Genomic DNA, 16,796 nt, shown 5'->3' with positions numbered 1-16,796 from the left:
GCTTCCTTGGAAGCATGACACTTTAATAAAGAAAAATCAATCCATCAATCATATACTGTGCAGTAATAATAATAAAAGGTCTACCCTCTGCATTCCAGTGTCGGGAGCTGTACTACTGTGTGAAAGACAGCATGGAGAGGGCCGCAGCCAGGCAACAGAGCATCAAACCAGGTATGTTCAACCCGGCTCCACTGTATTGTTGTCACACCACAGGTTTATAGGTGAATTTCTCATCCAAACATCCAGAAATGTTGGATAAAAATGATATCCCTGCTCTTTACTGGCAATACAATTTTTTGAAAACTGACTATTGTGCCAGGTGGGTCTATGACAGACATACCGACACAATAGTGTTGGTCCCCAGTTTGCTCGTAGTCAGGATGGTGGTCCCTGCGTCAAAACAAGTCGAAAACCCCTGATTTATTGCAACCGTAGGTCACAGATTAGTATGTAAACGGTCACAGCTTGTCCGTATCTGACCCTGTGTTTCTATGGGTTTGTCGCTCTGACATCATGCTCTGACGTCACTGTGATGTCAGGGGAAGCACTCTACCAGAATGGGTTTGCCGCTCTGACATCACGCTCTGGCTTCACTGTGATGTCATGTCACTAACAGAATCCCTTTTATGTCCATTTATGGAGTTCCCTGATGTCATCAATATTAAGGCCATATCTAACAGGACTTCATATGGGAATGGAGTCCCATGATGACCCCTGGTACCCATATATGGAGATCCATGTACTGTATATGGAGATATGCTGTGAGAGCCCAAACATGCTTACTCAGTTATTCGTTATGTGAAAGTCCATACCCTTTTATGCCCATACATGGAGATCCCTGTCTGTAGAACCAGCCACACTGATATGGGCTGTTTTGGCCATCTGTCTTGGCCATATATGGATTCTGTTAGTGTGGTATGTGGCCGATGTGGCCTCCATAAATGGGTAACTGGTCCAATATACAGTACATCACTGGCCAGATGGCCAAGAATTGGTGCCACCTTGGTCGCATGTCGCCCTGAGGCGTCTTACTAGTATGATTATAATATAAATGGTTAGACAAATTCAGTTCCCAGTGGATTCCACAAGGCCACCAAACTGCTCCACGAGGCTAGTCCACAAGACACAAGCTGGTATAAAAGGACTGTGTCATTTCTTATTTATTTAATAAAATGTGTTTGTGCCCTGCCGTGCCCTCAGGTCCAGAGCTGGGCGGGGAGTTTCCCGTCCAGGACATGAAGACGGGCGAGGGAGGCCTGCTGCAGGTCACCCTGGAAGGGATCAACCTCAAGTTCATGCACAGCCAGGTAGGAGAGGCCACAGCCGCACCACACAATCCAAACACCCACCCCTCACCTCCCCTCGACCTCGCCACGGCTTCAGCAGCCCGGAACCCATCCATCCATCCACCCTCCCTGTCTGTACCATGTGTCTGTAGCATTTCTTTAATTCGTTTTGTCTTCACGTGATTCTCTTCCTCTAACGTTCGTGTTGTTTCATCGATTTGGCGTCAACTGTCATGGTTCCGCTGATATCTTAACCAAAACATTAGGCAAAAAAAGCTCCAGTGGTTCTCAAACTCTTAAAACCCGAGGCCCGATTCTATGAATACCTTCTAAACCAGTCTTTCTTTCAAGATGTTTTCGTCGTTTTCCAAAAATTGCGGATGTACAAGCTCTGTGCCGCGCTGCGAGCTCGTATATCTGGTATTTCTGGAGTAGCCAACGCAAAAACCTAAAATGACACGGATGCTTTCCCGGTTTATTGGGTTAATTTCAAGGAGCAGAGTTACAGACCTGTAAATGTCCATTCGGAACTCCCTCAAGAAACCCTGAGGGTCCCCTGGAGCCTGTGAACCCCACTTTGAGAACCACCAAAATCGTCGATCTACAAGCTCACAGCCCGCTGCGTTGTGCAGAGAGCTTGCCGATCAGCTAATTTCCGCTATCCGTCATAGGACAAAGTATTAGAAGGCTTAAGCGATTATTTAACATAATTATAATCCCACCCTCAACAGATGAAGAGAACTTGGAGGAAGAATTCAGTTTGTGCTCTTGCCTTTTGTTTATTATTTATTTATGTATGTTTTGCTTTGGTTTGTTTCATTGTGTGTGTACATGCATGTGTAGTTGTGTGTGTGTTTCAAGATCACATAATTCCTTCCTCCCATGTAGTTTCTGTTTATTTCCGTCATGGTGCCTAAATCATCTGTTCCCGTGTTTAGGAAAGTGTTTAGGACGTACAGTAAGGCAGATGACACTGAGCAAAGACTTTTCATTAATAATTGCTCCCCCTTTTTTTTCAACTTTAATTTTTAAGTTCGGACCTTTGGACATTATCATGTATTCTTAGTGGGGCAGTTTATGCATTTATGAATCTCACTCGACAAAAGTGAGAGATTATAATCCTTACTCGGATTATAATGTTTCAGTTGGAAATACAGCATCTTTGTCGAATGAACACGTCACTTTATGAAGTATAGTGAGTTATTCAGCCTCTTTTTCAGCTCTGACGAACACTTTATTGAGTTATTGAGTACTTTATTGAGACGTATCCATGTTCACTGCAGAAAAACACTCGGTTCATTTGGAAGAACAAGGCAATATGAAAGCAGCTGAACTAAGTAGCTGTTCCCTTTTAGAAGTTTAGTTACTGTTGTAGCATTGATTCACTAAAACAAGAACATTTCATGAACATGTTTTATGAAAGTCTACTTTACATCTTACATCCTGTATTAGTGATTAGTAATTTAGTCTAATTTAGATTACATTGAAGTTGGTAAGAGTTCTTTACATTGAAGTTAGTATAGTTCTTTACATTGAAGTTAGTATAGTTCTTTACATTGAAGTTGGTAAGAGTTCTTTACATTGAAGTTGGTAGAGTTCTTTACATTGAAGTTGGTAAGAGTTCTTTACATTGAAGTTGGTAAGAGTTCTTTAACGGCAAATACATGAAAGCAAACTTTTTTCCTGTAATTCTAGCAGCAGTGAGGTAGTGTTGCAGGTTATGAAAAGGTGGTGTTAGGGGTTATGAAAAGGTGATGTTGGAGGTCATGAAAAGGTGGTATTAGGGGTTATGAAAAGGTGGTGTTGGAGGTTATGAAAAGGTGGTGTTGGTGCCAGCCGTTGCTGCTGGAGGAGGAGGCATGGAGGGCACTGGAGGTTGGTGTGTTTAAAGCCCAGGAACATGAGGCAAATCCAGCTCCACAAAAGCCGGTCAAAGCTCTCGTCCTGGTTTTACTAGCTGCTCAGTCGACCACTTACGCTACATTATACTTTGTTGACCAGGGTTCTTTACTTGGTCCCCTCTCCCTTTTCCCACTAACTCTCTTTGCCGAAAAGAGACAGTCTAAGAGTTGCATTGCAAAATGTTGTGAGCTTGTGGCTGTTTTTTGTGGTATGATCATCTATTTTTGCCAAATGTTCCCCTGTGACAAGACCAGAATAGGGACGCTAGGGTTCATGTGGTTCAAACGACACGCACAACCACCAACCCGAACTTGGGCAAGAGTGAAGGGCCTTTCCTGTTGACGCTGATGTATTATCTATTGACATTGATACATTATGTATTGACATTGATACAGTATCTACAGATATTGATACATTTGTACAGTTTCTACCGATGTTTTTTACAGTATCTATTGGCATTTACTGTATACAGTATAGACATTGATAGATTATTTATAGACCTTGTTACAGTAGGTACAGAGGTTAGGTTGGATAGTGTAGTGCCCTCTTGCAGCGTCTACAGGATATATATTGATACATTAGCTATAGACATTGTTACAGTAGCTATAGAGGTTGGATAGTGCAGTGCCTTCTTGCAGCGTCTACAGGATATATATTCATACATTAGCTATAGACATTGTTACATTAGCTATAGAGGTTGGATAGTGCAGTGCCCTCTCCTAGCGTTAGCGCCGTGTTTGTGCTCTTCTGTCCGATAATAATCCAAACCATTTCTCTCCCATGCTCTCTCCCCCTGCAAGGAGCGGAAGGTACACGCACCTCTGCTGTGTTTGCTTTATTAGCGGTTCCATTTTTAATTGGGTTACTTTTCTTAATTTCCTTTTTCCTTTCGCCGTTTTTTAGCTGTATGGCAAACTTAATTTTGTGTCCTTGTCCTTGTGTTATTCTGATATGGAAATTCCATGTATGCATTACATGGGCCATGTTAAATATATTTTAGCCTATAAACGTATGCTAAAGCATTGGCTATCTTTTCATGTTGACATCAAAAACGTATATATATTTTCATGAAAAACACTGTTTTTATTTGGTTAATTATGGTTATTTGTTCACGAAAACAAGCCATCGAGAGTTAATTAGAATTTATGGCTCATTATGAGTTTACTTAACAATGGATTTGTATTCATCTAGCCCAGTGGTTCTCAAAGTGGGTTCCTTGGGGGGGTTCCAGGGGGTCCCCAGCAAAATGTGTTAATATAAGCAAAATGTTATCACAAATAGCAGATATATCTACAAGCTCACAATGTGTCCCATCGTGGCGCATTCTGAGCTTGTAGATCTGCTATTTTCAAAAACTTTTAAGACAGTTTATAAAAAACGTTCTCACTCGTCACTTTGTGCTGTACTATGAGCTTGTAGATCTTCTAGTTTTTGAAAAGTCTTGAATATATATATATATATATATATATATATATATATATATATATATATACAGTATAATATACATACTGTACAGTATATATACATGTCGCAGTTTGTTTGAGATTCAGTTAGATTGAGAACAGGAGCACTCGTTTTTGGGCACAAGGTGGAGCAGGCAGTGCCCCTTCGGGGAACTAGGAATAATTTGACTGAGGTTAGGGTTAGGATTAGGTTTAGGTTTAGGCATAGTTTTACTGAGGTTAGGATTAGGTTTAGGTTTAGGCATAGTTTTACTGAGGTTAGGATTAGGGTTAGGTTTAGGCATAGTTTTACTAAGGTTAGGGTTAGGTTTAGGCATAGTAGCATTCACCAGGTTAGCATTCACCAGTGTGGGACTAATGGGAACAATGGAGGAACAATGAGACGTGGGACCAATGCAGTCAAATGCTCTACCACTGAGACATGAGCTTCTTCCACTTCCAGGTGAACTAAAACAATCTTAACTGTTTTTTTCAAACTAATTGTAACATATATATTAAGGCGAACATTTTTAACTCAAATCTTAGCTTCTGGAGGTCCCTGGCACACAAAACATTTTCAGATCGGGGGGTCCGCAGGCCAAATACATATCATTTTGGGTGGTCCTCGACATGGAAAGGTTTGAGAACCACTGGTCTAGCCCCACCCCCATGTATGTGTTGAATCATGGAAGCTTCTCGTTGTGTTGCTTGGTTCTCCTTCTGTTAGCCCTTTAAAAAGCTTGCATTCCATGTACTGTACCTTATTTACTTTACCTTCTCATGCTGAATAGAACATGATTTAACATGGTTTAATTTCAATATGAAATGTTTTAATTTCAGCCAGTTGTGGTGGTTGAGTTAATAATGTTTTGTCTTGTTTTTTTTTTGTTTTTTTTTGTTTGTTTTGTTGTTGTTTGTTTTTTAGGTTTTCATAGAGCTGAGGCACATTAAAAAGTGCAATACAGTGAAGGGAGTCTTTGTCCTGGAGGAATTTGGTAATTACCCCTCTATTGATTCTAAGCCTGTACTCGCCACGGCAGTAACTCAGCTTCATAGCGCGCATACTGTACTGGTTTAGACTTGGTTGCACGACGGGTGCCTTAACACCCAAAACAGCAGACATAGAGTCCCACAGTCACTCCCACTACCCCAGGGCCACATCATATATATGTTTTGTATTGGGTTTCCCTTAGGCAAATCTTAAGATTGCATGTTCCAAAAATAAACAAATGTGACTGTGTGGGCCATATTTGTCTTAAGACATCTGGAGACGTCTTACCTGGTTACCAGGTAAACCGGTTCAAACAGGTGCTGTTTTTGCGCTGTTTTCGCATTAACACTACATATCCCATGGTGCTATAGCGGCCCAATGTATTTCCTCATTCACGGAGGCCTGGAGGCGTGACCAATGCTGTTTGGCCATTTTGAGTGGCCAAAAAGCATTGGCCCCGCCTCCAGTTCTTAAGTTAGGTCATAACACCTGGCCTACTTCAGACACTCAAAATAGGGGACCTGTCTTTTATGATATTTAGTTACATTTGATAACGTCTCTGTTTGGAGGAAAAAAAAAAAGTCTTTCTCTTTGGGTAAATTAGTTCTTTTTCACCGTCAGTCGATGCTTCATATCCATAAAATCTCCAGGGATGGTTTGTTTATTTCTGGAACACAGTTCTTATGACGCAGTATAAGATTTCCTCTATGGAAATTCCAATACAAAAAAATAACACTGTGTCCCATGGTGATAGCGCCCTCTAATGGCAGTGATGTCAGACTATGGTGCTCTATACAAAGCTCACAGTGCAGTATGAGCTTGTAAGATCTGCTGTTTTCGGGGCGAGACACAACGTGCAACCAAGTGTAAATGAGGCACAACTAATGAGGGCTCAGGATAATTGGATTACGGCAATATTTGCTATGCTTTTCTCTGGGGAAAAATTGGTGTAGGCTTTACCTAGCAGATGGCTTCATCTTCAGCGTGATTTGTGTGCATCGTAGAGTGGCCTTGTGTTTGTTTTAGCTCGTAGAGGAGAAACCTAAAACAAGTCAAAAAGTATGACAACGAAGACAACGTTTGAGACAAATGCAGGAGAATAGCCCAGTAACGTTGTTGATTCATATTCATGTTTGGAGCAGTATTTATCGATGGGTATTTCATTAAGTCACTGGTATTCCGCCACTTTCATTAATTTTAAGTCGAGCGTTTGAGGGTGTGCAATCTCTTTGAGGAGTCGACTAATATTGGTTCACTAAGAATAGCGTGTTTACGTTGTTCTAGGAAGCGGCAGGCGATTAAAGATTCAGTTAGTTGTGTCCAGTCAGCTTTGAAGGTCTCTCCGTGTGTCTGTTGAACTGGACCTGTGCAGTGTCCGTACAGTACAGCGTCTGTCATGGACATTCAGTATGGAAGGAAGGTTCACCGCATCGCTCTGCCAGAAAGCGCAGTCAATAGCAGTTGGGTTTAGACAACTGAAGGGGAAGCGCCACCAGAAAGGCTCCCTCCCACCATGTGGTTGCTGGACTGGGTTACTGCCGTGTCTATAGTGCTGCTTTTTTAATGTTAACCCTCATCTTTGCCGCTATGAAAACCTTCATTCTCCAGCAGGTAAAGTGTTGTCACCTTTCTCCTTTTTCTTGTTCAACTGACTCTGTGTGTTAAAAAAAAATCACATCCGGCAAGTCATCGTTTTACCGCCTGTCCTTAAAGCCTTGTTCATGCTTGGTTGCGCGCCCGTTGTCGGCGCAAAATGCCGGGGCGCAACAAAGTTTAAATTGGGCTTTAACTGCGCCATGAGGCTTGAGTGTTCCACATTTTGCTTTTTATTATTCTTTTTTTAACTCACCCAGGCTCCCATATCTCTCTCACACTGTTTCTCATTGCTTTGATAATTGATTGGTGTGCGGGTTTATAAGCACAAGTCTTAACCGTTTTTGGGAGCAGAGGGCCTTAACCTTTCTTAAACCTCTCAACCTTGGCCTGATCTCACGCTGTGTATAGCCTAACTTCACGGTTACTAATGAAAAGTCGGTCTGTACTGTGGACAGTGGCTCTGTCCTTGTGCTCAGAAGGACAGTAGCTTTTGTCCTTGTGCTCAGAGGAACCAGCTGCTTCTAGATGCTTCTCTGTGATGTCATTCAGATGTCTGGGTTCTTGGTGGTGATGGGGGGGGTGTTTGTGCTCACTTTTCTTTTATAACATGATTTTGTGTTGATTTGCATTTGTAAAGCCTGAGTTATGCCTGGCTGTGCGTGGTGTCGTACACCGAAAATGGATGATCTGTGAGCTCTTGTCGATGCTCTTGTAGATCGGATAATTCCGGTGTGCGACACAGGCGCGTAACTGTGTATAAACAAGGCTTAAAGGCATATTTCACTTTTAAGACAAATCTTTTGTCATTTTCTCGTCTAATCAGGCTTTTGAGAACACCCAGGACAGTTTTTGAATTTCTTCATTCAGTATTTAGATATTTGATATTCATTTCTCCCATTTTGCCCCCTTCCAGGACCTTCCTATACAAACCCATTATAACTTCAAACTCCATTGTAACCATGATAGATTCAATGAAAACAACTTTTTCTGGTGACTCCTAACACCCTCCGAATACGTGAGCAGGCCGTGTTTTTTATAATCTTTTATTGTATTTAATAATTTTAATTTCCTCAAAAAGTTAATAGAAATCAATGAAAATATTGTTTAGAAAAAACACGGCCTGCTCATGTATTCGGAGGGTGTCAGGAGTCACCAGAAAAAAGGACAGGTGTTTTAATTGAATCTATCATGGTTAAAATGGAGTTTGAAGTTATAGTGGGTTTGTATAGGAAGGTCCTGGAAGGGGGAAAATTAATATCAAATATCTACTGAATGAAGAAATTCAAAAACTGTCCTGGGTGTTCCCAAGAGCCTGATTAGACGATACCATGACAAAAAGTTTTTTTGAAAGTGAAATATCCCTTTAACTCTACAAATTATGTGTGGTCAGTTAATCACATATTTTCAAGCCATATTGTCGTGTTACATTTACTCTTTCTGTGGGCCACGGATGTCCTTACTCACTAACACACACTTGTTCATGACTAAATTTCACTTGTAGATCTAAATCTAATCTGTTTCCAACTCTGTTACAGTAGATCATCCTAACCTCAAATAACGATATGTATGTTTGTTTAATGTAATTGGGCATCATAAAGATACGTTCTTTCTCAGTCTATCTGTATACATTACAGCTTAGACCTACAGGGTATGTACACACAGCAAATAGGAGATGTGGCAATGCATGCACGTCACATCACTCGTCCAGGTGCTGGACAAGCGATGATCGGCAGCATAAAATGAAGAAAACATATATCCGCAGTAGGGCATTCACCAAATATTCAAATATTCGAATATCAAAGTCACTATTTGACGTTGTTCACCAAAGTCGAATATTCGCTTATTTATTTTTTTATTTTTTATTGTTTTGTCTTTAAAAAAATATATAGTTTATAAAGCTTGGCTAGATAGGAAGTCATAAGAAAGAGTTGTCAATGCCCCTGGTGGATGAATTTGTTAATGCTCTATACCAGGGCTTCTCAAACCATTTTAGGCCGTGACCCCCAAAATAAACATATTTGAACTGGGGACCCCCACAATGACAAACACTTGGAATTGTAGGTATTACATTTAATGTGACTCGGTTCTGCAGATAAATATTGTGAAAATAAATATTGACAATTCGAATGCTTTGAGGTTGAATAATTCGAATACTAAAAATCATTATTCGTGAATGCCCTAATCCGCAGTGTAGTGTACAGATTAATACATGTATCTGCACACTGGCATCTCAGCTCCACTTCATTGTTTATTGCAGTACTGCAGCGTTTACAGCTTGCATGATCTTTTTATGCCGATGCCAGTGTGCCGATTTTATTTTTGTATTTACTCACGGCACCATGCGTCGTTTTACATTCAAGCTTTATGACAAACTTCTAACAAAGTTTCCGAGGGGCTTTTTGTCGCACAAAGTGGAGCGGCTTCAAACAGCTGAGAACTCCATAGTTCTAAAACAAAACCTAAATGAATTGAATTGAATTGACATAAAGATATTCTGAGACTCTGGGAGCACCCTAACAAGAGGTAAGACCTTGCGTGGCTTATTGCTTTTCTAAAATGGTCACAAATATGACAACACAAAAATCATAGACACGTCCCAAATAAAACATTTTTTTCTTCATATAATTCATTAAAAGAACAACTTCTGCAAGAAAGTATTTCAACCAGCCCGTATTTGACTTTTTTTCCCCCAGACAAACGCACAAAACATAATCGTTAGCTCAATCCCATTGTAACTAAACTATTGGACTAAAATGCTTTGTGTGTACATACCCCAACTCTTATATTTACCCCTGAATATCTTAACGTTTTAAAACCCTAACCAAGTGTTGTTGACCTTCTTGGCCCGCAGCTCCATTCCTATCTCGTTGTAGCCTCTCTCTCTCACACACACACACACGCACACACGCACACACGCACACACACACACACACACACTAACACACACACTCCCCTCAACCCCTATAGTCCTCTAACTTTGACAATACTGACTGAGGTTCCTGCCCCCCCTTTGAATTGTTTGTTTTGTTTCTTGCACCGACCATAGTTCCTGAAACTAAAGAAGTGGTGATCCACAAGTACAAGACCCCCATGGTGAGTACAGCGTGTTCCTCTGAGGAAGGGTCAATGCTTTGCCAGGGCATGTAGATGTTCTACAGAACCTTTGACCTTAATGTCCGTTTGAAATGCATGGAAGACACACCGCGCTTAAGAGGTATGCTCTGGTTAAACTGTTGAAAGGACCCCTGGCTAGTGAGCCTTAATATATGCCTTAATACTTGAAAATAGGCTATATGCACTGCAGCCATATTGGAGAGAAGTTTTGGGTCTCTTCTCACTTCCTTCACAGGTGATACCAATGATCCTAATGAAGGCTCTGTTCCATTCTGGTCAAAGGGTGTTGATATTATTAACATTGATAATGTTGGCTCACTGGGAACACTCCGCTACACCAGTGGGTCTCAAAGTGCGGTCCAGGGACCCTCATGGTTTCTTTGGGGTTCCAAATGACCCCTTAAAATGTATGTCATGGAACCAAATGGAACCTATTTGGTTCCATGTCTACACTGTCAGAGTTATGGGGGTCCTTGAAATAATAGGTTTGATAACCACCGTGCTACATGAAACGGAACAGAGCCTTCATTAGTATCATTGGTAACACCTTTGAAGGAAGTGAGAAGAGACACAACTTCTCTCCAATATGGCTGCTGGGCTTCTAGCCTATTGCCCTATTCATTCATCTTTCACTCAGTAGCGACCGCTCCCACTGCAAGTTGATGACATCATATGTCCATGTGTGGTCCAGCCTTATGGGATGTATGGAATGCAGGTGCTTTAACGAAAAACGACTCATTCGTACTTCCTACGGTTAATATGAGCATCAAAGTAATGTTTTAAATACTTTCTATTCGCACACATGCCTTCCATACATTCCATGATAGGGCCGAAACGCACGGGAGAGTGTTTTTTGCAGGTCGTTCAGTCCGAGTTTATCAAAAAGGCACCTTGGTTAAGGCAGCGGAAGCTTGTGATTGGCTGCGCGGAGGTGACGAAAGTCGGGGGGAAGGAGATACACCTAAACCTAACCTTAACCCTAACCCTAACCTCAGTAAAACTAAACCTAACCATAACCCTAACCTCAGTAAAACTATGCCTAAACCTATAACCCTAACCTCAGTAACCGTGACGCGGGTGATTATCTAACCTGCCGACGCTGGTGAATGTTAAACTGGTCGGACCAACAGTGCTTAACCGAGGTGCCTCTTTGATACACTCGGACTGAACAACCTGCAAAAAATACTCTCCCAAAACACACATGGACAAATGACATCATCAACTTGCGACGGGAGTTGTCCCTATTGAGTAAAATACTAACATTTGTTAGTGTGGTTGCTATAGGTGACTACACTATTGTTCTCGGTCCGAGAATCTTTAGCCAGCAAAGTGAACCTGCTTTCTGTTAACCTTTGCACGACAGAAAAGTGAAGCTTTTGGTCATCCTTCATTTGACATAACAATATGTAATTGTAAGACGGAATTCATTTCACAGTGGATTCGCGTCAGTGCAACCACACCTGTAATTTCCCAGAATTGCACCTTTCTAGTTATTACTATTATTTAAGGTCAATTTTAGTATGTAAAATGTATTAAGGCATATTAGGCTTATTAACCAGGGATCCTTTTAAGACCTGAGGCCGATCCCAAAAGGCCTTCTAAATCAGTAGTTCTCACACTTTCAATATTTTTCAAAAATAAAAATAAAATAAAAAAGGTGAAAAAATGACAAGCTTGCAGCACGGCACGAAGTGACGTGCTGAGAGCTTATATATCTGCTATTTTTCTTAAATAGCCAATGCCAAAATTCTAAAATGACACGGCTGCTTTCACAGTTTGGGGATTGAAAACGACTAATCATTAATTTGCTTTTAGTATTCAGGTGCTAATGGCATGATTTGTGGCTCTGTGCTGAAATGAATGAGAATGTAAAAAAAAAAACTGTTCTTTTTGGGCATAGAGGGAGTCGTAATATTAGTAAGTCACCTGTTAATGTTAATGTGTACAGCAATAGCAGGGCTGGGCAATATGACTTCAAATCAATAGCAGCATCATTTCAAACTTTAGCCTCAATTATGATTAATCGATGATTATTAATATATATATATATATATATATATATATACATATATATATATATATATAAATATATATATATATTACTTTTTCACCCCAGCCCTAGTAACAGTACAGAAACGTAACATGTAGAACATCCTTCAGCCCTCATGGTCTTCTCTCCCTCCCACAGGCTCATCAGATCTGTTACTCTGTCCTCTGCCTCTTCTCCTACGTGGCTGCGGTGAAGGGGAAGGAAGGGGACGGCAGACCCAAGCTCCTGTCTCCAAGACCCCTGCCCAGCTAGTCTCCGTCTGTCTGTCTGTCTGTCTCCACCGCCCCTCCTCCCCAGCTAGTCTCCTCTTTGTGCCTCTCTGTCTGTCTGTCTCCTCCCCAGCTAGTCTCTGTGTGTGTGTTTGTGTCTCTCTGTCTTGTCTGTCTGCCACGGCCCTTACAAACCTCTGACAATCCCTCTCTGTATTCTTAAGCACACACCTCTCTCCCCTTTGACCTTGTATTAAGTAAAAGTGTAAAAAAAATGGTCCTTCTAAAAGTGATACCTGCTGTGTTGCTGTTGCTCTCTTGTCTACTGTATATGGTATCGCGTACGTACGCATTGGCAACCCTTCCCTCCATGCTGCTGTCCTGACACAGTCCATAGCCACGGTTCAATGTATGCCTTCTCATTAATGAACTGTTTGGGAGAAAATACGGCGTGTCATTGTGTTCTTCTTTGTGCAGGGTACGGTCACGCGCAGGGCTGTCAAAATTAAGACGTTTCGCTTGTCGATTGATTGTCACACAAATAATTGCGATTAACGTTTAATGGTGACTTTTAGGTCTTGTGAAACTAAATAAGTTGCACACGGCAGATATGACAACATAAATATTGTATTATGCCCAAGGAATCATGAGGGTTCCTGGACCACACTTTGAGAGACCCACCGGTGTAGCAGAGTCTTCCCAGTGAGCCAACGTGCAACAATATCAGCACCCTGACTCTGTTTGACCAGAATGGAACAGAGCCTTCATTAGTATCATTGGTAACACCTGTGAAGGAAGTGAGAAGAGACCCAACTATTCTCCAAAATGGCTGCTGTGGCATACGGCCTGTTGGTTTGTACGCCCAGTCACAGTTCACCAACGTCAGATTACATTACTGTTGAAAGCCACGCCCTTCAAAGCCGCTGACGTGCCGCCAATAGGACGCTCCTCCCCTTCGCTCCCATAAAATGGTAGTGGACTTGGAGGTCTGTCTTTGTGACCGTACCCTCGGAGGGAGGTTCATGAAGACGCACAAATGTGCATGCAGGTCCCATGCACTTAAAAACCCCCTATGTGTAATACTTCCTGGACGGATGTCCCCCAGGGGTCCCCCGCAAGGAGGGGGGGGGCCTTGCTATCTCAAATATCTTCGCCGAAGATGGGACGATCTTATTATAAGCTCACAAAACCTGGTGTGAGCTCGTAAGAATCGGGGCTGTTTTCACAGAATGTTCACCCGTTATGGCAAAAGCCCACAATAGGGGGACGGTAGGGTAGTTAAGGAGTAGTTCACCCTAAAAAATGAAAACATTTTCTATCGGTTACACACCCCATGAAGCTTTTTTTTTTTTTTTATCGTTTTATCGCATTCCTGAGACAATAATTTGATGACGTACGAGTCATACCGGAGACTTGCGAAGTCTCCTACCGGAGACATTAGCATCTTTCCGCCGGTCATCAAATGATATAGGCATGCCACACAAAAAAAGTCCTTGAATTCAAGGCTTCGTGGGTTGTGTAATTTATAGAAAATGCCCGATCCCTCTTCCTATGAGTGTGTGCGTGAGAGTTGTTTGTCTGTGTGGTACCGTACATTTCCAGTCCGTCTATAAACACTGGTGAAACATTTAGAAAAGCGTTCTTCTCTAAAAGGCAGGATGTCAACATTGTGAAATGCTACTGTATAATAAACGCACCGGAACAGCCGCATGTAAAGGCTTTGCAGAGGTTTCGTAGAGCGCCGAAGTCTGACGTCATTCACACACCTGGTCTCGTTTTCTTTTTCTTTATTTTATTTTTCCCATTCTGAATTCCCATAGACTTCTTTCATATTGCGTCATATAAGAACCGTGTTCCAAAAATAAACACATTGTCCTGGCGGTTTGACTCATAATGGGTATGAACTAGAGGTGTAAAGATACATTCAATGGTGATACGATAAGCATCACGATACATGGACAATATTGGTTCATTCATGGTGATATGACACGATCTGATTCAATGATTTAAAATCGATATAGTAACTATTCAGCAAAGAAATTTAATCTGTGTGAAACTTGCCAATAGTGAAGTTTTTTTAAGGACATTTTCAATTATTATGGATCTAAATAACTAAACGCTGTGATTCTCTTGCAAATACATAGATATTATATTTCAACACATATGGACAAACCCGCACCTTGACTTGAACACAGAGATTACACACATTTATCGATTGACTAAGACTAGCTATATGGAATGGGAAAGTAATTAGACTCATCTCTTTAAAATGTTCTTGTTAAAATTGCTAAATATAAGGCACAAGTACTTGTATCCATACGATCGATTATTTGCATTGCAAAACGATTCGATACCGATTATTTTATGGTAAAACGATACGATACAAAGCCAAGCGGTACGATATTTTGCTGTTTGCATATCGATATATATATAGTAGATCGATGCAAATTAAAGTAACTGCCACCAGAAACGAACTGTATCAAATGTGAGTGACTGACAACTGGTAAGCGATACAGAGCCACAGCCCGACATTATCGGCGAGATGTTTTGGCCCACGGTTCTTTTATGAGACGATTTTAAGATGGCCGAATGCTCCCGGGACCCAGGGGATGAACGAGTGACGTCATGACCCAGGCTGCTCTACTATTGTTGTGAACCCTGCAGGTCCTGTGAGTGGTGGTCTTATATATGATGTGTGTTATTCTCTCTAGCTTGCCTTGTGATGAAGCCACATTATTGTACTGGTTCCACTGTAAAGGTTGTCGTCTGCTGTACTTAACTGCATGTCGTTAAGATAGAACATAAATATATATATTTAAAAATACAAAAAAAATGCTGTACATTTCTCTGAGAAAAAAAAAGAACTATGGTTTATTCAGCTAGATAGACGTGCAATACATATTCATTAAACATAGCCAGATTACATCCATGTTTTTAATGAGTTTTTTATTTTAACTCTGTATGTTTTCACAGAGTGGAGAATGTAAGAAAGCGGACCTTTTATTTTTTTTGTTTTTCTATCTTGAAGTAAATAGACTTTACTGTATGTGTGATAAGACTGTGTTTGGAGTTTGTGTAAACTTGTGTCGAGCTCTGCCGTAGTGGTTCGTGTCCATGAGGAGATGCATTGAGTCTTAACGTCGTTTCTGTACTGTAATACTTGCAACTGTTCAATCTTGGCCCATTGCTGTTTTTTTTCCAGGTGTGTGTGTGTGTGTGTGTGTGTGTGTGTGTGTGTGTGTGTGTGTGTGTGTGTGTGTGTGTGTGTGTGTGTGTGTGTGTGTGTGCGTGTGCGCGCGCGTTGGTTCATTGTCTCAAGATCAGCAATATTATCAGTACAAGCTCTATCACTGGAAGTTTTAGTTTTTTTTTTTTTTATGTTCAAAATGGGGCTCTTTGTTTTTAGTGATTCAAATGTTCAAAAGGGGTTTAATAAGTAGGATGTCTACAAGATGTTATTTTAGCAGAACACCACTGTCATTCATGGGAATACGTAGAAACTTAACACATTAAGAAACAGGACAACCTCCAGACGCTGTGGGAATTAATCTAGACGTGCGTACAACTCTTTGCTATTGGAGTTAAAGAACTCATTGTGAAAGTGGATTGTTATTAAAGGCCCATCCTGTTAATGTACTCGCCTGCTGCTGTAAAGAGAGGGAAGACATGATCATGTCAGGTTGTAAATATTTCAGTATTTGAAAAAAATAAATAAAAAAAGTATTTATAGAATATGTACAGCTTTGGCAATATCCTAATAAAGTTGTCCCAGCTGAAGCACCAACGTGTTCAGTTCTTGTTTTTTGGTACAGTTGCATGGTATTGCCTTGTTCATTGACACAGTGAGTTGGATGGGCCTTCATTATTTTATACTTTAGCTATTGAGGTGCGACACCCCTGCTCCCTCTACTCCCTCAGAGCAGTTTTATCATACGATATTCATGGGTTGCATTTGTAGTCCTAAACCGGCCATATTAAGGCCAACACAGGCGTTCAATTTGTCTGATTGGCATAGAACCAATGTTCTACGTTAATCAAAACACCTGTGTTGGTCCTCAAAATGGCTGGTGTAGGACTACAAATGCAACCCATGAATAGGTCAATGCATATTTTGAATTATTGATTTCTAATCACTGGGGAAATTATCCGTCTTTGGAGTTACATCTTGGCAAGCACAACACACATCTCTACCAAAGTGGTCTTGCC

At 41.1% G+C, this 16,796-nt stretch overlaps 1 protein-coding gene across 2 annotated transcripts in view; it reads left to right on the top strand.

Moving 5' to 3' along the window:
• Positions 1-16,263, top strand: part of madd (MAP-kinase activating death domain) — a 110,808-nt gene extending 94,545 nt beyond the window's left edge. Inside the window, exons 29-33 of one of the 2 annotated variants that reach the window (XM_080729873.1) lie at positions 99-171; positions 1,201-1,307; positions 5,556-5,625; positions 10,264-10,310; positions 12,520-16,263. In XM_080729873.1, coding sequence (XP_080585999.1) covers positions 99-171; positions 1,201-1,307; positions 5,556-5,625; positions 10,264-10,310; positions 12,520-12,633 — 411 coding nt within the window. In that variant the 3' untranslated portion in view covers positions 12,634-16,263. The remainder of the gene's footprint in view (positions 1-98; positions 172-1,200; positions 1,308-5,555; positions 5,626-10,263; positions 10,311-12,519) is intronic. The other variant, XM_080729874.1, reaches the window with a different exon arrangement.
• The last annotated feature ends 533 nt before the right edge of the window (positions 16,264-16,796 follow it).

The sequence above is a fragment of the Nannobrachium achirus genome (assembly GCF_963921795.1).
Source record: "Nannobrachium achirus genome assembly, chromosome: 7".
In the NCBI taxonomy this organism is placed as follows: domain Eukaryota; kingdom Metazoa; phylum Chordata; class Actinopteri; order Myctophiformes; family Myctophidae; genus Nannobrachium; species Nannobrachium achirus.
Note: the sequence above shows the minus strand (reverse complement) of the source record. Positions and strands in the feature narration are given on the sequence as shown.